This window comes from Polypterus senegalus, chromosome 16, assembly GCF_016835505.1.
Source record: "Polypterus senegalus isolate Bchr_013 chromosome 16, ASM1683550v1, whole genome shotgun sequence".
Classification (NCBI taxonomy): domain Eukaryota; kingdom Metazoa; phylum Chordata; class Cladistia; order Polypteriformes; family Polypteridae; genus Polypterus; species Polypterus senegalus.
In genome coordinates, this window is record NC_053169.1 from 46,081,194 (window position 1) to 46,106,131 (window position 24,938).

Here is a 24,938-nt window from a genome sequence, read left to right on the forward strand (position 1 = left end):
TGGATCATCTCTCGGTAGTAGATCCCTTTTGAAAGGCGCTACACGACGGCTGTGGTATAGAAATTACATTTTCTATGTGAACGCTCAAATTTGTGCCTCTGGTAATGTGCCTTACCGGCATTTAAAGAAAATTAGTTTTGTGTCCTCTGCAGTGTTAAGCGAGAAAGGCTTTGGTTTGGGATAAAAGGAAAAAAGGTGTAAAGAAAGGAAAGTTGCCTTTTTCTTTTATATAGTATAGAGAGATGTGTTCGCTGACGATATGATCGCCTTTTGAGGACAGTCGCGGTGGGGCTTGTGTAGACTGGTGAGACGCCCCGCCATTAATCGGCTGTGATGGCACTGTCAGTCCTCTACTCGTGTGCGTGTCTTCATAATCCGGTGAGAACCTCATAATCGATACGCAAAAGAAAGTGTGAATCGCCTTAATATTATTTTGCGTGGTGTAGAAAAGGGGTCCCGTGTTTGCACTTGTCTGGGCTATAGCGCAGGGGAGGATGAAAAAATTAAAAGTGCTCACTTTGACTTAAGGCAGAAGCGCAGTCAGCGTCTCAAAGGCCGGCACAGCTATGCACGCGCTGGCTGCTCGACTTTTGCAGGGCAGGAGACCACAGTTTTGCAGACACGCTCATGATATCAAAAGTCTCAGCTCTTTGGAGGTCATTCATATATATATATATCAAAATACCAGCGCCTGCAGCGGAGAAGTAGTGTGTTAAAGAAGTAATGAAAAGAAAAGGAAACATTTTAATAATAACGTAACATGATTGACATTGTCATGAGTGTTGCTGTCATATATATGCCTGCCTAAATAAGTCACCCTCGCTTTGCTCTTACTTTATTTACCGCTCATTTAATCACGGCTAGTGGCGGAAAAATTATAAAATGGAAGGAGGATGGCTTTACCAAAACAATTATTGATGGCTAATCGATTATTCATAAAGCTTGAATTGGTGATCTGTTTTTCTGTGTTAACCTCATATTTTTCATACTTCTTCTCAAACTAAGGTGGTGCGAGGGTAAAATGAATCGGGATGCGCTGATCAAAGTAATCGTGTACCAGGAAATCATGCATTGACAAAAGCTCCCTTTGCTTGTAATGCAAAGTGTGATTAAATGCATTATTTTTACGCGTTATGGAGCACATGCATCGAAGCTTCTCAGCTGTGCTTGTGCTAAGAAAAGGAAAGATTTTAAAAATAACGTAACACGATTGTCAATGTAACCTTTTGTAAGTAGTGCCTGGAGGATTCAGTGTGGAGAAACTCTATAGAGACAGCGTGTGTATTAACTTGTGGATTTTTCTGTGAGTATTTGGTGGCAGTCTGACTAAGTTGCTTCGGAAGACGGCGTTAGCTGCAGAGCTCAGCTCAGAGCCAAATGAGATGAATGGGAGGGGAGATGATGACGTGACTCCCCACCCGCCTTAACTGTCAATCCCCACAAACACAGTCTCGGAATTTGCATAAGCACACCCCTTCACCTACAATTTTAACTTAGTTATAAAGTGATCAAAACTCTCGTTTATATCCCGCGTCCTCTCATTAAACTTGTATCCCCCATTACCTGTGGGCATGTGAAACGCCAGCAGTAGCCTGTCTATGAACTTAATTTAAAGTTTAGGTTTACACCTTGCTTTCTTTCTTTATGGTAGTATATGTCACTCGCTCGCTTCTTATTGTTTCGCTGCCTTCTCAATTATATAATGCATGTTTTCTTAAGCGCTTTTTGGAGGTCTTCCTGGTTTTCTACGCACTGCGTTGACAGTCAGTTCACGTGATTACGTGAGAGGCGTGATGATGTCACACGAAACTCTGCCCCCCACGTCATTCCAGCTCAACTCCATTACAGTTAATGGAGAAAAATACCTTCCAGTTATGACCATTAGGCGTAGAATTTCGAAATGAAACCTGCCCAACTTTTGTAAGTAAGCTGTAAGGAATGAGCCTGCCAAATTTCAGCCTTCTACCTACACGGGAAGTTGGAGAATTAGTGATGATGAGTGAGTGAGTGAGTGAGTGAGTGAGTGAATGAGTGAGTGAGTGAGGGCTTTGCCTTTTATTAGTATAGATTAAAGTAGAACATCATAAACTTCATCTTAAAATTGTTTAATTAACCAGTTTCTCAAATCACATCGCAATTAAAGTAGCACGTTAAATGCTTTGTTTTATATTTGATCTTCTATGTGCTGTGAGATGTGGCTGGCTTGTCATCCCGGCCAATACCCCCAGGCTGCCAGATGGAGCCCTCCCTGCAGTATGGAGGTGCCCTGAAGACCAGCAGGGAGTCATGGACTATGTAGTTTTTATCCTCAGCCCTGCTGGATACCACAGGGGCCACAAGAGGAAGCTGCAGGAAGGACCAGAGACTTATTTGTGCCCTATGACCCGGAAGTTCGTCAAGGGAAGAGCGACAGGCTTCTGCGGTGAAGAAAGGACTTGTACCTGACCCGGATGGGATTGAGAGTCACATGGATTGGGGATTGGAACACTTCCGGGTCAAGGAATATAAAAGGACTATGGGAGCTCCCAGACGGCGAGCTGAGCTGGGTGGAAGGGTGGCAATGCGTCTGGCCATCCACCGTGCATAAGCTACCTTACTGACATTGGCGGGCGAAGGAGCCACTGATTCTTCCTCTGCTCAGTGCCACCACAAGCCTAGAGCCGCCCCTGAGTACTGCTGCAATAAATTATTTCATCGAAGGTCGCACACAATCACTGTGCCGTGAAACTCATGTTTAATAACGTGCTTTAACTCCTATCATCATAAAAACGATATCACGTATACATCTCAGTATTTCAGTTATTCAGGAGCTGTAATATCACGAATGTAATGGATTCTGTGTCCAGTTGGAGGAAGAGAGTCCGTTTAAGAAGCAAGTAGTGATTCACACACATAGAGCACATAGAAGATCAAATACAAAACAAAGCATTTAATGTGCTACTTTAATTACGATGTGATTTGAGAAACTGGTTAATTAAACGATTTTAAGATGAAGTTTATGATGTTCTACTTTAATGACAAAATAAACTACGTGATTAAAGTGGAAATGTCAAGATTGAAGTTGACATTTCGTGCTTTTTCCCCACTGTGTGCCTTGTTTTCTCTGTAACCTAATAAGTTTTCATATGACACTCAGACTGTGGGCTACGACTCGCCTTTTCACAGTGACTTTGATATGTGACATCTTTTTTATTTCGGGCACTGTGCGACTTTGTGAACTTGAGCTTTCGAGTTTCTCCAACACGCTATGTCACTCGATCAACTTCCTTTTGTTGATTATACCACGGTTTATTTGAACAAATAGTATGTTTTTCCTTTGCCTCCACTTGGTATTCACTGAAATTCTTATATTTTCCCCCGTGCTTTTCCCATTGTCTTTTCACAGAAGGCTGAGTTTAAGGGCGATTTATATTCATTTGCATATTCAAAGAGGCATAATTCTGGGAGGAGTTGGGGCGTTACATAAAGCGCATGCACGAGCGTTACTTTCACGCTGATCGGGATTTATGTAGCCGAAGAACGTGGAAGTTGGAGTACGCACAGATTCCTGCATCTGGATTTTTCTGTGCATAAGCACATTTCGGCTTTTGTGCTTACGCCATGTTATAGTGCGAGTTCTACGCACAGCGTTATACATGAGGCCCCTGGTCTTTAATGGTATAGAAGGCTCAGGTATGCTGTGGACTCTGGATTATCAGGGGCCTCGTTGGAAAAATTTTGCACAGATTCCATAGTAAAATTTTCCTCAAAAGTCTAAATCGATGTAAGCAAAACAAAAAAATCAGACATTGAAAACCATTGTAACGTCCCATGCCTTGGGACCTTGGCACAACTCGGACTCCAGGCATCTGGAGCCGTACTGGAAAGGATCAGTGGTGGAAGAATCCAAGGCTTGGGTGTGCCTGTTTAATACAAAAGTTAAATAACCAAAACAAATATTCAAAACAAGGTCAGAGAAGTGTCATCCATAAATTAGCTTAGTTCCAATGATAACTTCCAACAAATAACAAAACAAACCAAAACAACAAATATTTGCAAAAATAAATCCTTTCTTGTTAAAGAAAATCAACAAAAAGAAAAGGAAAATTCAAAAACTATATACATAGGGAAAGGAACCTTCAGCTCACCAGATAAGCCTGAATTCTCAGTCCTCTACAGCTGTGCCCACAGTACTGCTCCCCCAGGAGATCAGTGTCCGATCATCCACAGCAGAAAGACCCCTTCCATCTACAAACTCCTTAAACTTAAATGGCCGGCAGATTGCCAAGGTGAATCCCTCTCGTTGCCGCTAAGAAACCCATTCAATTTGGATGCACTAACGTTACGACAGCCATGCAACATCCTCCCTTTCCAAGAACTCTCCTCATACCGAGTTATTTCACTTGCATGTGTGCACGCTCTTCTACCTACAATAACATGACTCTCATTCACCCTCTTCGTAATTATATTCAGGACTTCAAATCTTTTTATGGCTTTCTAAACTGTTTCCCTCATTCTCTCTCTGTGTTTACCTTACAAGGGCTGCTGCCCTCAACTAACCCAAAGCATACAAAGTTGCTGTCTCACCAGAGTGTCGCTGCATGAACCCCTTTTCTGCCTGCAAGGTAAGTTCTGGCTCTTTATAACTACATACACAGAAAAGCTGGGAATAAATAGCTATCTGTGATTTTCATCTTATTCCTAGAACATGACCTTTCACAACCATATGTACTCTATGTGCTACACAAAGCTGTTTTATTAATCTCAAATCAATTTAAAACTATGTGATCGTACATGACCTATTAGACACTCTCACTGGCAACCATCCATAACTTAAAACATCTTTCTGAATATTTATGATCTAATCACCACATAAATCTGGACATGTTCCTGAGTGATGTTTTTACTCCAAACCATGGGAGGACACAGAAAATGAAACTTCGGTGAATGTGAACTTAAAGCATTACTGACAAAACTGAAGAACCACAAAAACATTCTTTTTGGTGGTCTCACTGTGTCAGTCACAAATAAAAGAAAGAAAACAAGAGTGGGAGCAGGTGACAGTAGCTGAATGGAGACAGTAATAGCAATGTGCCATTATGCAGTGCCTACACTACTACCAGTAAACAGCATGAACTGACGCAGTCTCCATCCACAGAACTGCAAAATATTCAAAACATTCCTACTAGTGCTGGGCGGTATACCGGTTCATACCGAAAACCGTTTTTAATTTTTTTATGATATGGATTTTTCTTATACCGCAACACCGGTTTAAATTGCTTAAACGACGTTCGGAACGTGGCAGCGGTAAACTGTTCAAGTGGGGACCTTTTTCACTGCTACACCGCTAAACACAGATTTGTTGCACTAGGGCTCTTTTTCACTACTACACCACCAAATAGTGGGCGGTAGCACCACGCGGTGAAAATGGACAGAGAGCATTCCGAAACTGAACTAAAAGTAAAGTTGAACATGATGAACAGAAGAACTTTTGCCGAAAAAAAGGAGTCATGTCCGTCGCCTGGAGATAACTTTTGTTTTAAAAGGTCTGATGTGTAAATACTGTTTCTATACTACTGGATAATACTGCAAGCCAAGTTGTACTTGTTTTCAATACAGTGTAATGTACCTGGGTACTGTGTAATAGTGTGACGACATGTTGACTTTATTCTCGTAATTTGACTTTAAAGTAGACCATCGTAAACTAAACTTCATCGTAAAATGAATATTTATAATTTACTAGATTTTGTCAAACCCCGTCATAAGTTATATAGCACATTAAATGCTTAAGTGATTCTTAAACTGACTTCTTCTTGCACTAAGCGATCGCCGCACAGAATACATTCACTTCATGATCTTCCTGCTCTCTGAACATTTAGAATGCTAAGATAAATACTTAATATAATTTTCATGGTGAAATGCCTTAAAGCATGCATTAATCATATGGGGGCACGGCGGCGTGCCTGCCTTGCATTTGCATGTTTTTCTGGTGGGTTTACTCGGCGTGCTTCAGTTTCCTTTCAGAGTCATGTAGGATGTGGGGTTTTGTTGTGCTATATTGACCCTGCTAGTGTATGTTTTGCTTGTATTCATCCTGCGATGTGCTGGCGACTCGTTCAGAGATGGGCGCAACTCTGAATGGATGGCATAATTAAACATGTATAACGAAGATATTTTTAAAGTTCTGAACACTCCGTGGGCTAAGTTTATAAGTAGTTTTAATTTCACAAAGACGTTTATCGTGTGGTGATTGGTTATGTGGTGAAAGAAAAAGGAAGGAAGGAAAAAGGAACTGGGGTTTTGGTACATCAGATAGAGACAGCATGCATGCAATAAAGATAGCCCACTCAGAAGAACATGCATTGAATTCTCTGTTTGTGTCTCAGACCAGCAGATCAGAAACCCAACATTTGCACAATATTTAAGTTAAACCTGTGTGATAGCTATTCATACATTAAAGTTTTTTGGAGCCTCGTCACACCTGCCATAAAGTTCTCTACACTGAACATACACCAGGGGACCCCTTACTGCGAGGGAGCAGCACTACCGCCTCACTACCGTGCATGTGTAATACCTGCTTTAATGCACTTCATCATGAAAATGATATCAAGTATTTATCTTAGCATCTTAGCATTCTAAATTTTCAGAAAGCAGGAATATCATGAAGTAAATGGATTCTGTATGGTGATTGCTGTCTTCTCTTAGTGCGGAGGAAGTCAGTTTAAGAAGCGTAGTGATTACCCACTGGGACGGGGAACACTTAACACAAAGCATTTATTGTGCTGCATTAATTTATGACGGGGTAAATTAAGTAATTGATTAAACATTGATTTTAGGAAGAGGTTTAGTTTATGACATTCTACTTTAATTATGAACTATGAGAATAAAGTGGAAATGTTGACTTTGTTCTCGACATATAGTTTGTTTTTTTCTTCCCAGTATAGCTTAGCTTGAAGCAAGGTCCATATTAATGCAGTTTGCCTAAATGATGGTTCAGTTGGTAAAGATGTCATCACCAAGTTGCACTTGTTTTATTTTATTTTAATTTGGTGACTACTGTATAATGCACCTGGGCTAGAAGTCTTTAAGTAATAGTGCAACTATCAGTAATAATTATTTATTTTATTGTTATTATTTATTAGTTTAAATATTATGCAGTTTAATGATGATAAAGTTGTTTAAAAAGTCATTTTAACGTGTCAGCGGACAGAGATTGTTAATATTAACAGAAAGTGTAGTTGGTTTACAAAATATATTTACTGTTTATTCCTTTTCTAAGACATATTCGGTGCAATACAATTTTTGACAAGCACCTCTGGATATTTTACTAAGTCTAAATGCCTCTTTGTATGGTTGAAAATATGTTGTCAAAACTATAGTTTGTTTTTGCAAAATTTGTTCAATAAAAAGGTTCTATATTTTGACTGCATCTGTCATGCAATGTGATACCTTCTCCATTAGTGCCACCCCCTTGAAAACTATCACTTTATGGGGCAATGCAAAACTGTATTAATACTTGTGTTCACATTAAAATGTTTTTTTTTGTACAATGTACAATACTTTTGACAGTGGAATAGGTTATTCTTAGCCAGTAATTGCAGTAGAAAATGTGGTTAACATCCACTCATGCATGGGGAAAAAAATACATTCAAATACCGTAGAATTTTGGTCATACCATCCTCCCCTAATTCCCACTGAACTTGTAAAAAAATCATATCATTTTGCCAAGTAGCTCTCAGTGCTGCCATACATACAAGTCTCTTCACATTCGACATACAACAACCAAACAACTTTGATCTGCCATTATGGTGATATTCTGAGGGACAGGGTCTGGGTCTTCCATGCACTCATCTTGGCCTGCCTCAGATGGCAGAGGCAGTCCACGTTTATGTGATATGTTGCGCAGTACTGTACAAGAAATCACAATGTGGCAAACTTACGTGAGGCAGTTTGCTTCATGACAAGTTTAAAACGCCGCCATCTACCTTTTAACAAACCAAAAGTTTGTGCTATCACAGACCATGTGTGGTTTATTATATAACCTGAAAAAAGATTTTACAAGTTGTCTGTACTGTACTAAACTTAATCGCAATCCTAGAATTTAGACTTACCTATCAAGAAGCCAACAATCACAAACAGCATGACCCTAAAGTTTACGTCCCACACTATAGTCTGATAAAATAAAGAAATTGTGGGGTCAACTGGACCATCTTACAACATTACTCAGACATATACAAGCATTGCATACTATTTGTATAGTAACTGAATGAATGTTATTTCCGTTTACAAAAGCAAACTAATTTGATGATGGTGCGTTTATCTCAACATGTGTTGAGGCAACTGTACTGATTGCATTAGGAAAATCAGAAATTGCGGCAGTTTGCCACTTAATACCATCATACTCACCCTGACCGATCCAACTCTAAGGATTTTGTATTTCTCTAAGTAGCATCTTAATTATACCATCCCATACAGATGGCATGACATGGCTCAGGGATAATCATGAGATTTTTTACTGGTCTGCCAGTTCATGTTGAAAAATGCCTGTTTCCAAATACCCTAAGGTTTTCAAAACCTGTAACGAAACACGGATCACGTGATTTCTACTTTTTGGGCTCTGTAATTTAGGCTCCAATTCAGCACACAATGACAAGAAGTTAGTTCTAGAAAGCCTAAATTGGTTTATAAGCCACCCTTAGTCATGAACCAAAAAATCAGTGTGATTCCCTGAAAACTCCTTTCTTGCATAGCCTGCCATTGATGATACCCTCCAAAAGCACTAAACCTGCTTTTGCTCGTTATGCCACACAACACACAGCACATGGTAGGCTACACATAATGGTGATTCACATTAGGTATAAGAATACGGTATTATTACCAATAATTAAGACAGTTGTTTTGAGAGAAAATGTCAGTTAAACTTTGACATAATCAATTCAAGAATAGCAGATTTTCACTGACATCATTAAAATGTGCAGTGAAACAAGATTTTCTGTTCACTTCATTGTCCTGCTGTCTAAAGTAACTAAATTGCCAACCCCCAAAAAGTCTGCATAGGACTTACACATGATCGAAATTTGTTACACCATTAAGCCAATTTTCACGTCAAGTTCATGATTTATAAATCCTGACTTTTGCATAAGAATTGGCTAACACTTGTTTCTGAGCATATGCACATTTATACATGATGCCTCAAAAGTTTGCTGATAAGATGATAAACTCCACACCAGCTAACACTGCAGAGAGATCTTTTTGAGGCACACCCAATTTCAAACAAAGAGCCATAATTAAATGATTGTCAATCCTGATGGACAGAGCTTCGCTCCAATTTTCAACCTGAAAGGAATAGCTTATGTACACCTATGAAACTAATGGTAAGACCTCTATTCCTTAATTTAAAATTCCTTGCCAAACCCAGACCTGGGCCCCTCTCATCAAGCTCACAACTCTCCACCTGCCTGTAACTTTGGCAGTCCATAGTTGAACCCCATAGCCTAGAAGATGTAGCCATAACAGAGGTTGCAACAATCCCTTTTACTCCAAGGACAAATGTGCTGGACTGGAAATGTGTGAGACTTATCTATACTGGAGTTGGATGAGGATGCCATTAGTCCAAACATTGATGATGAATAGTGAGTGCACAGAGTGACCATATAAGTAAGAGCCACATTTGCCTTGATAACAGCATGACCTGACTGATCACAAGCACTAGTAATTTTCTAGAAATTGAGGACACTGTGTGTAAAAATCCTTGAAGAGAAAACTAAAGTACCACAAGCAACCAAAAGCTGCAACCAAGGTCAAGAGGGAGACAAGCTCCAAAAACAAAGAAAGCTGACCAGGAAAGTAACAAAGCATTGCCTACATCAGAACAATAAGTGCACCTATTTGATTCCAAGAACTATTAATTATAATTTAGTAGTTAGGACAAAGCCAGCAAATGTATTTATGGTACTGGTGTCTCTTTAACTGAAAGGTAATAACCTTGCGAAGAATAGGTTTTATCTCTTATAGGTTTCCTCATAATACTGTAAAAGAAGTGCAGAGCAGCATTTTAAACACCACCATACACACACACATACACACACACACACACAAAGAGGAACTCTTGTTGGGGTAAGCCAGTGTAGACTAGCTGTAAGTAAGACAACAACATGCTGCAAAAGAAGCTTAATATCCAGCTTAAGAACTTATTCACCTTGATGACATGAATTTAAAGATCACATTTATCAGTTACTGTATGTACATTTTTCTATGGGAGAGAAAAAGTTCAACTAAGCTTTTGTAATTTTATTGTTTATTGTTGTGCTTAGGGAGGTCACACAAACCAATATTTCAATATTAATTCAGTACCAAAATTCCAAAAACATAATGGTACTGGCTCTTTTACAGTATCTGTTGTACTGGGAAAGAAGACTTTGGAAGGCACAATAATACATGACAAAAATGACAACAGCAGAATTTAAGGAGCCACAAAAAATCTGAATAAGCAGCTGAAGAATAAGTAGTCAACTTCAGCCTTATAGAAAAATGCAAGTGAAACTACAAATAAAAATGGTGCACAGTGTTGATGATACAGCATCGCATCAACATGTTGTAAACAAAAACAATAAAGAACGTGTCTGGAAAGGCTGTGTGTTTAAGACAAGTGAATTTTAGCACACAAGTACAGGATTGTACTTGTTATTAAAAAAATAAGGAAAAAGAAAGAAAAGATAACAAGATTAATAGTGAATGAGAAAATAGTGACAACACAAAATCCAGCAGTTGTGGCAAGATTATTTCTTGTAAGGGAGGCTGTACAAAAACATGTCAAAACATTTACTATAGCACATCGCTCATTTAAAAAATGTACTGTCTTCATTGTCTTGCAGTCCCCCAGCTTAAGTGCCTGATGTAGCAATGGTAGGAATGGAATGGTTAATTGTTTTTATAATTAAACTAAGTGATACTCCTGATAATTATAACACTACTTCATATTTTGATTATCATGATTACCGGTACTGTGTTTTTCTATAACTTTCACAAAAACCTGTAAAATCGTACATGAGTTTAATTTAACTGTAGCAGAAGGCAGTGAAACTGTTTCAGAACTCTTTCTCTGAGCGGTCATATTTCAGTAAAAATTAAGGATACTTCTCTACATAAGCATTGTCCTGATGTATATGTTGCCCGTGTGTTTGCACTGGTTATTACATTTGGTAATCCATCCAGCATATTTTGTTCATTTAATTCGGCAGTACAAGCCTTATAACAGGCTATGTTTACGCCCAGCCTTCTGAACTGAACAAGAGTTAAACTTCAATTAAAACATTCACATAAACAAATTCATTGGAATAAACTTATACAATTAAGTGGAATAAACTTCCTTACAGTGAAGGCTAAAACAGGCTATTCTTGTGCTAAAATCAGTACAAACATTCCGGAAATTGACTTGGCCTGTTTAGTGAACTTGTACATAGTTTCATTTCTTTTTATTTGACCAGCTGACAGTTGCCAATTTATGGTTGCATTGTCACACTTCAAGACACTAGTCTTTCTTTAAAATGTCTCTGTTGGACTGACTTCTTTAAACCTGAATCTAAAAATTTAAATCAGTGACACACATATAAAAGGATAAACAGTGCTCAAAGATACCTGAGGAAAATCCACTGCAACCTATACAAAAGGACTACATATTCTTTACTATCAGAGCTGGCCTTTTCATATTTGTGTGTGCAGGCCTACTCTGTCCCTAGTGAGAGGGTTTTCTCCACTGCTGGAGACACAATATGTCCAGATAAGGTTAATATGCGTATTTTTCTTAACTGTTCACTTTATTGTTGCACATATGCACACACTTTTTGCTTTGTGTATTTCTGACATTTAGGTTAAAGAAAGTTTAATTATTTTATAATTATTTATTTTATATTGAAACACCCTGTTTTTGTTTTACTGCTTCAAGAAACCTATGCTGTAAAACTTTAGGTTAAACTCTTAAAAGAGAATAAAGACTGTTTTTTGTTACTGAAACACTTTGACTATTTTTTGTAACCATATTAGAATCGATAAGAATTGGAAATGATAAGCAGAATTGGAATTAGATTTGGAATTGATAAAATGTAAACGATATCCAACCCTAGTCTCTCTATTATTTAAAAAAAATCCTGCGACAAGACTTTTTTGAAGATTTTTTTCAAATCCCGCAAGATGAGACTTTGGCCATGAGATTTTTTCAAGTCACGCCTTCTTCTCAACCATATTCAACCATGCACACGGTAATCTCACCTCTCATTAATGTGAAAGATTTTGACGGACACAGTTTTTGTTCTTTTTGCTTTTATAAATTTTAATGTTTTCTTAATTTTAAGTTCTTGATTAAAGAAGACGTATTATGTCCAAATGTTATTGAAGAATTTCATCACGAAGGGTTATCAACAGAAAAATGAGCACATGGGCAATCCTAGCACCGAGACACGATGAAGTCAAATGAAATTAACGCCAAAAATGTTGATCAGTTACATGGCAAATTAGTTAAATGACTATGGTATCAACAGACTATGCTGAAACAGTTGGTGGTGATTGTGCGGAAGATGAAAACATCAACTTACAAAATCCCAAAAAATATCTACAACCGTTAACACCATCCAGTCTTCCACCACCCAAATTATTGTAGGAAGAAGGATGTATCCAAAAAAGGTGATGTAGTACATCTTCTGTGGATAACATTACACAAGAAAGGAGATCTTGATATGCCATTCATATTAAGATGTTAACAGTTTCCCATTAGAATAGAATTTGCAAAGAAAATTAACAAATCACAGAGCCAAACATTAAAAAAAGTCATTTTATTTAATAGAGAGAAAGAAATGAAATTCAGTCACGGGCAGTTATACGCTGCATTGTCACGATGGAAGTCCAAACACAGAATAAAAATTCAATGTGATATTGATGAAAAATTAATAAAAAAAATGTTTTTAATGAAGTTTTACAGAAAAAGTGTAAAAAAAAAAAGAAGTTTAAAAAGTATTTGCAAGTTAATTTTAAAGCCAAATAGAACTAAATCATATTGCGCAATGAATAACTCTAACGCAACATGAAACATACTTTACTTTCAAATTATCACGTTTTACTCTTTTTTAATATTGTTAATTACTCGTTGTAATGTAGAATAGTTCTATTATGCATATGTAACAATTCCCATGAAAATAAAAATCTGTTTAAATTGTACATCCGCATCCCCATACATGAGTGACAGAACAGCAAAAAGGCTAGCACGTAGCTCAGGCACGGGGGTTGGCAAGCGAAGCAAGCAGGGGGCAAAGCCCCCTAGTTATTCATTAAAAAAATCTGTTCCTACGTCTGGAACATAGCAGAGAAAAGTAAAGTGTTAATGTAGACTTTAGCCAACTTACTGTATAAATCTCATTATATTTCTGGCGTCCTGACTGGAAAATGAAACAGATATCCCTCATACAACCTAGACAGTCAAAGGAGCTTATGAACCCAAGAAGAACTAGAGTATGGGCTCATGGTGGGAGAAACAGATGCCAACATGGCATGATTGGGAGAGAAGTCAGGGACAATGACAGGCAAGAGATGGAGGAGTATTATGGGTTTGAGGTGGGCAAATGTGCTTATTTTGCTAAACTAAATTAATAATTTTCTATATTTTAGCCTCACTATCATTACATTGGTTAAAAGCTGACTCTCACCCATTATATTGCATATCTATAGTATGAAATTCCTTGAACATGTAACTCCTTAGGCTGTTGTTTGCTTACCTTACTGGTAGTTTATACTCAGTCTTGATAAAAAAAAAATAGTGCAAGTAATATGAGGTTTAAATACAGAGTTTGAAAAACTAGCAAAACAGTAAGATCTAGGTTTTTAGGCAGATAAATACATACCTTGCTATAACAATAATAATAATAATAATAATATGTACTTACATCGCACATTTGATCCATTGAATGCAGTTCAAAAATGCTTTACAAAAATATATAATACAAATGACCTCAAAGTGCATTCAATAAAGATATATACAGATACCGGTAAGATATACTAGTAAAATAAAAACTAGAGTGATAACAGTGGCAGAGTAGATCCACCACACAGATCAAGAATCCTGGATTCAAAATCTGGGCCCAAATGTTGTCCGTATGCACTCTGAGGTTGAGCATTTTCCCATGTCAGTGTGGGTTTTCTTTCACGTTTCCTGGTTTTCCTCCCACATCCTCAAAGCCATGCATGTTTGTATTATTTCAAACTAGCCAAGTATGAATGTGGATGTATGTACGAGTAGGACCTGTGATGGACTGATGCCCTGCTTAGAGCTGCTTCCTGCCTTCCACTTGCTGATATATTCTAGCTCCCCTTGGATCAAGCAGGATTGATGATAGAAGATGATAATGATATTAAGAAGATTTTAAAACATATAGAATTAAATAAATTATTCAAAGTAACATAATATTGTACCACTGATAATGTGATAGTCATTAGTTTATCTTTTTTACATTAGATAACACCAGATACAAAGACAGAAGGAAACCAAACTACAGGATGCCAAATTCTTGACCAAGAAAATCTCTGGAGGCCAATGGTCTTCAGTAGCTCAGGAATACAAAGTATTAATGACCTAGGCCAAACTGGTGCACAGCCCAGCATAGGCATTGTAGCATTTCATTATCTATGTTGCTATATGTCAACAGTATTATTGAGTAACTGTAAAAACAATAAGATTGTGATTTACAATTAAAGACACCAACATCTGCTATAGAGATCACCTGCTCCCAGATTTCTCTAATATTCAACGCTATAATAAGTAAATCTCTTTGTATGTTGATATAGCTTATAGGCACCCACTCTCCCTAACCTTTTGCAGGTTTCCACTAAGTAAGAATTCAAAATTTATTTGCCTTCTAATTTACTTTTACTAGTAGTAGTAGTAGTGGTAGTTGTAGTAGTAGTAGTGCAGTACTGTAGTCATAGTTATAGTCATAGTGGTAGTAGTGGTAATATATGTACAGTAATAGTAGTGGTAGTAGTGTACAGAGTACAGTGAAAGTCTTACTTGCAAATACGGCAAATATACAACATTTCTCCATTGTCAATCATCGTGTTATACAAGAATGCACTCTAAAATATGTTCACTTTCTGTACTTTGAAAAATATGCTACACCATTAGTGAATATCAAGGTGTAAAACATTAATAGTGTACTATACACAATTAAAATATACATTTCTTAAAAGTCAATCAATAATGTTTGTTCCTAACTCTTTGGAAGTTTATAGTTTCTGGATCTTTTTGTTGTTATTCCTTAAACATTCCTTTCAGGGTAGTCAGAATGATTCTTGTTTGGAAAGGCTAGAGGAAAGACAATATGTCCTTGAGATGGGCTCATCAAGCCGCTTCTTAATATTATCATAAAGGAATTAATGCTTTGGATTAAAGGTGTGAGCAATGAAAGCATCTTGTATCTAGGTGACACTAACTGCTGTGAAATATTCCATAAGGAGCAGAACAAAAAAAAAAATCAGCATTCACTGGTCCTTTTATTAATACCAGTACTTGATAATGCAAATCACTGTTCAACCCTCTCATACTCCAGTAGTGTAGAATCTGTATAAACTTTCTATGTACGATTTCCCAAGTGTGTAGAACAACCTGGGAAAGTTTCACTTAATTATGTCCAGTAATAAGATGGTTACATGCATTTTAAAGAGTCTTACAGTATATTAGAAGTTTAATCACACTGCACTTTAAGCTTTGTTATACTGCAAACATCTTTGTGAAGCACTTTAAAATCAGCTCCTCACAAAATACTTAGTGACTAAAAGATGGACTGCAGGCAAAAGTAATGCATTACATTCTTTACAAAATGCAATTTTCATTCTATTTGGTGCAGCTGCACCCTTCAACATTTAACCACTAGTATAAATTTAAATTTTAATTACCATACTTTTTGTACTGAAATCAAGAGTGTTTACAGGAGTTGCAAATTGTGGAGGTAAACAGTATTTTTTCCAATTTTGAAATGGGATGAGGGAATTTCTCCAAATTGGTCCATTTACACCAACCATTGACTGGAGACCTGTTGAATTATCTAGCAGAAAGCAAGAACTAATTCTGTATCAGTCAATCACAGTGCACACATGTGCACTCACTTCACTTAATGGGTCAATTTACAATACCCAAAGAAGCAAATGTGCATATCTCTATCAAGAGAAAACTGTTTTAATGCACAATCACATGAGAAGAATGTGTAAATGCCACACACAGTCAACAAATTGAACTCTGGAGCTCTGATGAGTTTGTGCTAAGTACTTCACTTCTCACACCTGTAATGCAAATGTAAAATTCACACATTACTGCTACTATCTCAAAAATAAGGGTGCCATGGTGGCGCAGTGGGTAGCGCTGCTGCCTCACAGTTAGGAGACCCGGGTTTGCTTCCCGGGTCCTCCCTGGATGGAATTTGCATGTTCTTCCTGTGTCTGCGTGGGTTTCCTCCAGGTACTCCGGTTTCCTTCCACAGTCCAAAAACATGCAGGTGAGGTACATTGGCGATTCGAAATTGTCCCTAGTCTGTGCTTGGTGTGTGTGTGTGTGTGTTTCCTGCCTTGCACCCTGTGTTGGCTAGGATTGGCTCCAGCACACCCCCGTGACCCTGTGGTTAGGATATGGCGGGTTGGATGATGAATGGATGTCAAAAATAAGCAGCAAAATAAAACTTATTTTACTTTTAGCAATGCTAATATTTTTTTTTTCAACATGGGAATTTTAAAAAGTACAATTTATTTCTCCTATGAAAGAAGCAGACATCTCTGACCACCTACTTTTGCCAGAGATCCTTATATGAGATCTGGATACAATTTTACATGTATCTGCAAGGTCTGTTAAATTTAAATAATCTGAATTTTCTTTTTATATATCAATTTACAGACAAAAATATATACATGGAAACAGAATAAAACAGGCTAGCTTTGCAAGTAGGTTGCTTGGTAAAGACGGAATAACCATGAAATGATCAGCCCTTTTTCAACCAAATAGTGCAGCTATGTCATTTTTGTTACATAATGCTATTCTACTTGAAAGAGATATCTATGAGAGAAAATAATTTTAATAGGTCTTTGGTTTATGTAAATCTAAAAAAAACATTTATTTATTGAAATGTACTGTGATTAACCCACCATTTGCACTGAAAAGCCACATAATGTTATATTGCAATGGAAATTTTTTTGTTACAGAGTATTACTAGCCAAAGTACACTGTGTTGTCTATTGACATTTTTGTAATAGCTGGCTGAAAAGCAAGTGTCCCATCAGTCACCTACACTACCTCTCTGATAACTATCAATTTCTCTGCTCTCTTTAGTCAAGAATTTGTTCTTTTATTGTTATGATAGGATTCCATAATTGTGCAAACTCCTTGATGGGTTGCAACAATGAATGCTACTTCTTTATATTTCCTAGTCTGGTTTACTGTGGTTTCACAAGTAGATATTTATCCCATAATAAACAATATGTTGAAAAATGAAATCATTGATATGGCATATAAACTTGGCAAAACTTACATCGTGACAACGTAACGTATAACTGTCTGTGAGCGAATGTCTTTTCTTTCTCTCTAATAAATAAAATGACTTTTTCAAATGTTTGCCCATTCTCTTTCTTCTTCGCTTTGTTGTTGACATGTCATCTAGAACATATAAAATTATTGTCTTGATAAAATTTATAAGAGCTGAGAGCGTAGGAAGTGTGTCTGACAAAAGCATTCACACAACTGAGGTTAGATGACTGTGGTCTTGTTTGAAAATAGTTGTAAGAAGGGCGTGACTTCAAAGAATCTCATGTTAATAGTCTCCGTCTCATGGGACTTCATACCGCGCCAACGTTTTTGGAATCTTTTAATTCTCGCTGGAAACACGTGTCAGACGATCTACAAGTCTCCAACTTAAAGTTTAAATCCGAACAATATATTCAATCTCTTTTCACTGTTCTGTTATTTCACCGAGTAATAATTTCCGTTTGTTTGCACTAATGCAATCTTTACTATCCTTTTTTGAGACATTCAAATTTTCGTACTTCCATTATCTCTAACCTGCTCTGCATGTGTACTGCGCCAACATTTTTGAATTCTTTATTACATTCTACTTTGTCATCTACTCTTTGTCCTTTATTTCCGGCCCAAGGCGTGATTAAATCTCTTTCTCGTATGATGTATATGTGTCTCTCTGAGAAAATCACGTCTTGTCACCTTCCAAGATTTTTTTTCATAATAGAGAGATCGTTTTTTATTCATTTGTTGACATTTGGAATATTTCTAATTAACATTTTTATTTTAAAGTCAAGGGCTACTATTTCTGCCTTTTTTTTAATGGAACATAATATCCTTTGTGCGTAAATGAATTTTGTGCCTCCTCTGTTAATATACGTAATTTAGTCTCTCTATGCCAGGGGTGCCCACACTTTTTCAGCTTGTGAGCTACTTTTAAAATGACCAGGTCGAAATGATCTACCTATGTTAAAAATTATATGTATATATATAAAATATATGTTGTTGTACCTTGCATAACAGAGTAACCTTTATGGCACCATAACAATTCAATACATTTATGGTCACTACAGTATTTGGATTTAATAATCTTCATGTGGGAATAGACTGACTCACATAAATAAGTTGAGCTAAATAATGCAGTCAAGGAGCTTTTGAACTCTGCCGAGTGAAAAATGACGGCTGTCCGATTAACTGCGTTTTTAGTTCCCTCTCCTTTCTCTTTCTCAGATCGCTTTTCGGAAGGAAGTGAGTTTCTTAGTTTTTATGAACAGTTCGAAAGTGCCTTTCCACAGTTTCCTTCCTTGGAATAGCAATGCTAGGTTGACAGATCAGACAAACGCACTTCGATTGTGACACTGTGAGAATAAAAACCCTCTTCCAATTCCACATCCAGCCCATACCCTCACCAAACAATTTTTTTTTTAAATCCCTTCTTTAGTCGATATAAATTGGAAGGCTAACTAGATCACAGCCAGAATTTTGCAATAGCTCGCACATTTGATCGTGCGTGCGGGATGACCAGTGTGTTAGAAGAAAAGAGATCTCAGACTGGGGCCCTGTATGTCAATCAAGTGGCAAATACCATAGGGAAGATATATAAAAGACTAACGTTTAAAAAAATTTTTTTTGGAATGCAACACAATCTCCACCCTTTGCAATCTACCGGTTGATCACGATCGATCCATTGGGCACCCCTGCTCTATGCTATTGTTTCCCTTCAAATATGCACTCTATTCTTTGCTAATATTAACTGCTTTGTCTTTTATTCTAAAGTTTTATAGAATGATAAATATACTGGATCAGAATCATATACTACACATTCCAAATCAGACACTCATTGTTTTTTTGTCTCTATCAGTATATATTAATACAGTTTAAAAGATGATCTGAAATTTAGGGATACAATCACATGATAACAAATAAAACAGAGATAGATAGATAGATAGATAGGTAGATAGATAGATAGATAGATACTTTATCCCAAGGGAAATTCAAGAAAAATCAGTTATTGCACTTCATTGTTACATATGACTAGGGCTGCAACAATTAGTCGACGTAATCAACGACGTCGACTACAAAAAAATCAACGACGCGTATTTTTTATTGTTGACGCGTCATAAACAGAACCTTCAATAGAGGCTCCATTCACAAAGAACCACACTGGTTTTTGTAATCTCAATGCACTACATGAACGTCTGGGGGCAGTATCGTTTGTTATTGTTTGTCAAGACTGCACACAGTCCTAATAAAATGAAGAACGTCTGAGGAGAAGAAGAATGTAGAGTAATATAAACGTGGTTGTAATGGCGAGTTGGGCGGTTGGGGGGGGGTGGTGAGATGGAAAGTGTGGGAGCACTTCACAGAAAAAGAAAAAAAAGTTGAATGTAGATTATGCAAAGCGGAGCTTTCTTTTCACGGCAGCACCACCTCGATGCATGAGCATCTGAAACGCAAGCATCCTGGAGCGGTGATGTCTCTTGAGAGGTAAGTATTAGCAAGTAAAGTTAGTGTCACGTGTTAACGTTCATGTTTGTACTATAATGTGTATATAAAGGTTTCGACAATGATAGTTAACCCTTAAACCAACATATACTTGGGGGTTAATGAACCCCTGGATGCCAAATACTTTTTAGTTGCAGTTTTTAAGTAATTGTCACAATTCACAAAGAAAATGTGAAATTTTAATGGAATATATTTTTTGTTATGCAAAGAGCATCATAAGTACCGCAACACTGACCATTTTACACACTGCAAATGAACTGTAAAAACTATATAAAAAAAAACTACTGTAACAATCCATTATTACATGAACAAGGTGCAACTGACGGCATTGATGAAATTCAGTAAATCACCAAGCCAACTGCGCTTGAACTGGCAGCACGCAAACACACAAAGGTAAACGCTGATGACTGCAGGCTCGTCTAGTGCAGTGGCTGAATCCCAGAGACAGTGGCTCTGCAGTTCTGCCGGGGCCGGCAATGGTCGTGAGCGGGCTGCTCAATGAATATACGGCACTGACTGATCAGATCTGGCGTGCTGGCAAATTGCTCTGTGAAGCAAATATAGCCGGTTGCGGGGTTCAATGAATGTACATCGCCAAATATACTCGCCCCTTGCTTGCTGGCAAATTGCACTGAGACATGACTACAGCCGGTTGCAGCATTCAATGAATATACATCGCTGAATATACTCAGCTTCGGCGTGCTTCCAAATTAAACTGGAAACCGACTCTAGCCGGTTGCGGCGGTTTAAGGGTTAAGTGAATATAATTTCAGTTATATTTGCTAACGTGATGGGAGCTATAGTAAACGAGTGAATAGGAGTAGCTGAGCCGTCCTAGTTATTTTTCTTCTTTTTTCGTTATTTGAGTTCATATGAATAGTAAACCATCTCTAACGTTATTTAACTTGCGTTTTGGAGTATATCAGTAATTAGCTTGTTACATATTTTAGTCCATTATTTTTTTATCTTGGCATAATATAGTACATGATGTGATAAACTACAACACTTTTCCTTCAGCGTGTGATGATTAAAACATCTTTCTCTGTCTACAAAATCATTCTTGTGTATTCTTGCTACCTCTACTCCCTCTGAGCATCTCTTCTCAGCAGTTGGGAACATTGTCTCAAAGAAGAGAGCCAGCCTCACACCAGAGCATTTAGAAATGCTCACATTCCTGCACTGCAATCAGGAACATATGAGCTGAATCTTTTATAAACTGTACATTGTTTTGTTTTATTTGTATTGAAGCTTTATTTAAACTTTTGGACTTTAAGACACGCCAGTGGCCATTTTTGATAAGTTAAATGCACTTTTTTTGTTTAAAGACCATGTGCACTTTAGTTTATGTTGTTTAATGTATTTCTTTTTTATTGTGATGGTCACACTAACATCTGATTATTTTTAAATTCATATGTTTCACTGGTTATTTTAATTTGATTATTATTCATTTTAATCGTTTTAATGCAGAGACATCAAGGTGACATTCAGAGTTGGACAAACATGAGCAGATGAGGTAAGACATGCACTGGAGCCCAGAACAGGATGTGCAACCACAGGTCGCATGCATCAAAATAGTCAGGCATGAAATAATCGTGACTAATCGACTAACTGGAAAAAAAAAACATTGAACAATTAGTCGACTACCAAAATAATCATTAGTTGTAGCCCTACATATGACAACCTTAATTTTATCTATATTGCCTTCCTGTCGTGGATAAAAGATGTAGCTTAGTTGATTGACAACTCTAATTAAATATTTTCAGCTTTTCTCCTGTTTGTTTTCCAAAATGCTGCAAGAACTGAGAGCATAACTGAGCAAGTTGTACGGCAATATATGTAGGGAGAACATCAGGTGTGTTTTCTATTAAAAAATATATGTTTTGTATTATTATGGGAGTGGTGTACGGCAACATGTTACATGTTCTTTAGTCATGCAAATAAGAATTTTAACTGCACTCTGTACCTGTGACAATATTACTATTACTACTACTACTACCACAATATACATCATTTTAATTTAGGTGGTTTTATGGCAAGAGTAACAATAAACATTATGTCAATTAATGTCCATAATGAGGAGTGCTAAAGTCTATCCTGAAAGCCCTGGATTGAACACCAGTACATCACAGACAGACACTGACTTAAGTTGTCAAACAAAATCAGTATGACCAAAGGGAGGAAACCATTTTTTACCTGTTGGCAGTAATGCAGTCGTGATTACTCTTCCAAAATCTGTTTGATAAAAGGAAGAATGTTTAAAAGGCTGCGAACAGATTCACAGCTCGCTCAAAAGAAAGTATAAATCATTATAAAAATGTTATTTTTTAATTGAAAAAAAAAAAACTCTGTCAGCCCTTCTGTAACTAGAGAAGCTGACAAGTCCTTGGGCACTAGGAGACAATAAGCTCAAGCAAAATCAAAAGATCTACTTGAACAATAGAATGCTTAAGCCAATTCTATTAAGACAGTTTAATAGTCTATATTGGAAGAAAAAGCTCCACACCTGTAAAGAAAACAACAATTGAGCAAAAATGACTATTCTGTTATACCTTTGTAAGATATTCATATTCCTTCAGCTCAGTTCATAACTATGGTATAAATAGTTGACTTTTTAGTAAAAATCAACAGTGTCCTTCACTAAAACCATACTTTATAAATAGAAATAGCAAGCATAAATAATTACTGTTATTCAGTGTAATTATTTTATTCTGTAGGTCTGCTTGAACATTAAAAACATAAAGTTTTGCTGTTCTTACACATTTTTACATTTTTTAAATTTCTGCTGTCAGAATTGTCTTTTAATTATCTTCAAATCAAATAGCTTGGAAGTGAAACACTGGTTAGTAGTGTTGTCTTACATCTCCAGAGAGCTGGGCTCAAACCTCAGGTCAGTCACTGTATTTGTGAAACATTCTTCATGTGTTTGGAAGGACTTGTTTTTTGATTCCACCTATAATTCATTGGCATTCAATTTAGGGAAGTGGCATGTATGAAGCAGCATGTTTACGTTGTGTCTGCATGTGTTTTTTCTTTGTTTTTCCTCTCACATTCAAAGACATGCTTGTTAGAGTAACTATTAACTTTGTATTAGTGAGGTGCATGTGAATGTGCCTTACAATGGACAGGCACCTCACCAAAGAGTTGATCAGGAAAGGCACCAGCTCCCCTCAGCCCTGAACTGGGTAGGCAGGTTAGAAAATGGATGGATAAATGAAAGGATGGATATACAGTGAATATAAGAAATATTCACCCCCTTTGATTTTTTTCACACTTTACTATTGTACAACAATGAATCACTTGATCTATTTAGAGCTGTCATTTAGCCTAAAATGCAGTAATTATACAAAGTAGTTTCACATTTTATTGTTATGGAACACTGAATCACATCAGATTTTGTTTTGGCTTTTTTGACACTAATCAAAAGACTCTTTAATGTCAAAATGAAAATGGATCTCTGCTAACGGATCTACAGTAATCCCTCCTCGATCGCGGGGGTTGCGTTCCAGACCCCCCCGCGATAGGTGAAAATCCGCGAAGTAGAAACCATATGTTTGTGTGGTTATTTTTATATATTTTAAGCCCTTATAAACTCTCCCACCCTGTTAACATTATTAGAGCCCTCTAGACATAAAATAACACCCTTTAGTCAAACGTTTAAACTGTGCTCCACGACAAGACAGAGATGACAGTTCTTTCTCACAATTAAAAGAAAGCAAACATATCTTATCTTCAAAGGAGCGCCGTCATAAAGGAGCGCGTCAGGAGCAGAGAATGTCAGAGAGAGCGCTCGCAAAGAAAAGCAAACAATCAAAAAATCAATACATGCTTTTAAGTATACAGAAGCACCGCGATAAAGCGGCATTTTGTAGAGGAGCGTCCGTGTCCTCTGTGCAAACAGCCCCTCTGCTCACACCCCCTCCGTCAGGCAGAGAGAGTGAGAGATAGAGAGAAGCAAACAAGCACAGCGCAGGAAGCATATCTTATAGCATTGAGGAGTTTTAGTTAAAATGCAATACATGCTCTGATTGGGTAGCTTCTAAGCCATCCGCCAATAGCGTCCCTTGTATGAAATCAACTGGGCAATCAAACTGAGGAAGCATGTAACCTAAATTAAAAGACCCATTGAACGCAGAAAGTGGCGAACCAGCGAAAAATCTGTGATATATGTTTAGATGTGCTTACATTTAAAATCCGCGATAGAGTGAAACCGCGAAAGTCAAAGCGCGATATAGCGAGGGATTACTGTATATTAGTTACAAATATTAAACAGAAAATAAATTTACTTATGTATTTACCCAATACAAGTCAGTAATTAGCAGATGCACCTTTGACAGCCATGGCAGCCTTAAGACTGCATGGACAGGTCTCTATCAGCTTTGCACATATGGGCACAACAATTTCTCCCCATTGCAGAACTGTCTAAGCTGTGTTAGGTTCCATGAACATTGTTAGTAAACAACCTTTATCAAGTCCATCCATTAATCTGCATTTGATTTGAGGTCTATACTCTGACTTGGTCACTCTGGGACATTAAATTATTGCTTTTAAAGCCTTTCCAAATTTAAGCTTGGGGTTGTTGTCTTGCTGGAAAAAACAAATCTTCTCTTAAGGCGCAGATTTTCCACCAGGATTACCCTGTATTTTGCTGCATTCATTTTACCCTCAAAAGTCATCCAAGGCATGTTGCAGGGAAGCATCTTGCTGCTACCACCATGCTTCACTTTGGGGTGTTTCTGATCATGTAAAAGCAGTGTTCAAACATTGCGTTTATTCTGATGGCTAAAATGATCAAGTTTGCTCTCACCAGACTGTAGAACCTTCTTCGGGCTGACTTCAGAGTCTCCTGTGTCTTTTCTGACAAACTCTAGTTAAGTGTTGTTCCTGCAGCTGGCATATCCCAGTTGAACCTGGTTCGTCT

General features: G+C 37.3%; 1 protein-coding gene across 23 annotated transcripts in view; it reads right to left on the reverse strand.

Annotated features, from left to right (window-relative positions):
• nrxn1a (neurexin 1a) overlaps positions 1 to 24,938 on the reverse strand; it is a 1,096,290-nt gene that overhangs the window by 1,017,947 nt on the left and 53,405 nt on the right. For 8 of the 23 annotated variants that reach the window (XM_039738477.1, XM_039738489.1, XM_039738487.1 and 5 more), the window contains exon 3: positions 22,214 to 22,252. The exons of the other annotated variants lie outside the window; for them this stretch is intronic. In XM_039738477.1, coding sequence (XP_039594411.1) covers positions 22,214 to 22,252 — 39 coding nt within the window. The remainder of the gene's footprint in view (positions 1 to 22,213; positions 22,253 to 24,938) is intronic. 23 annotated transcript variants of the gene reach the window in all.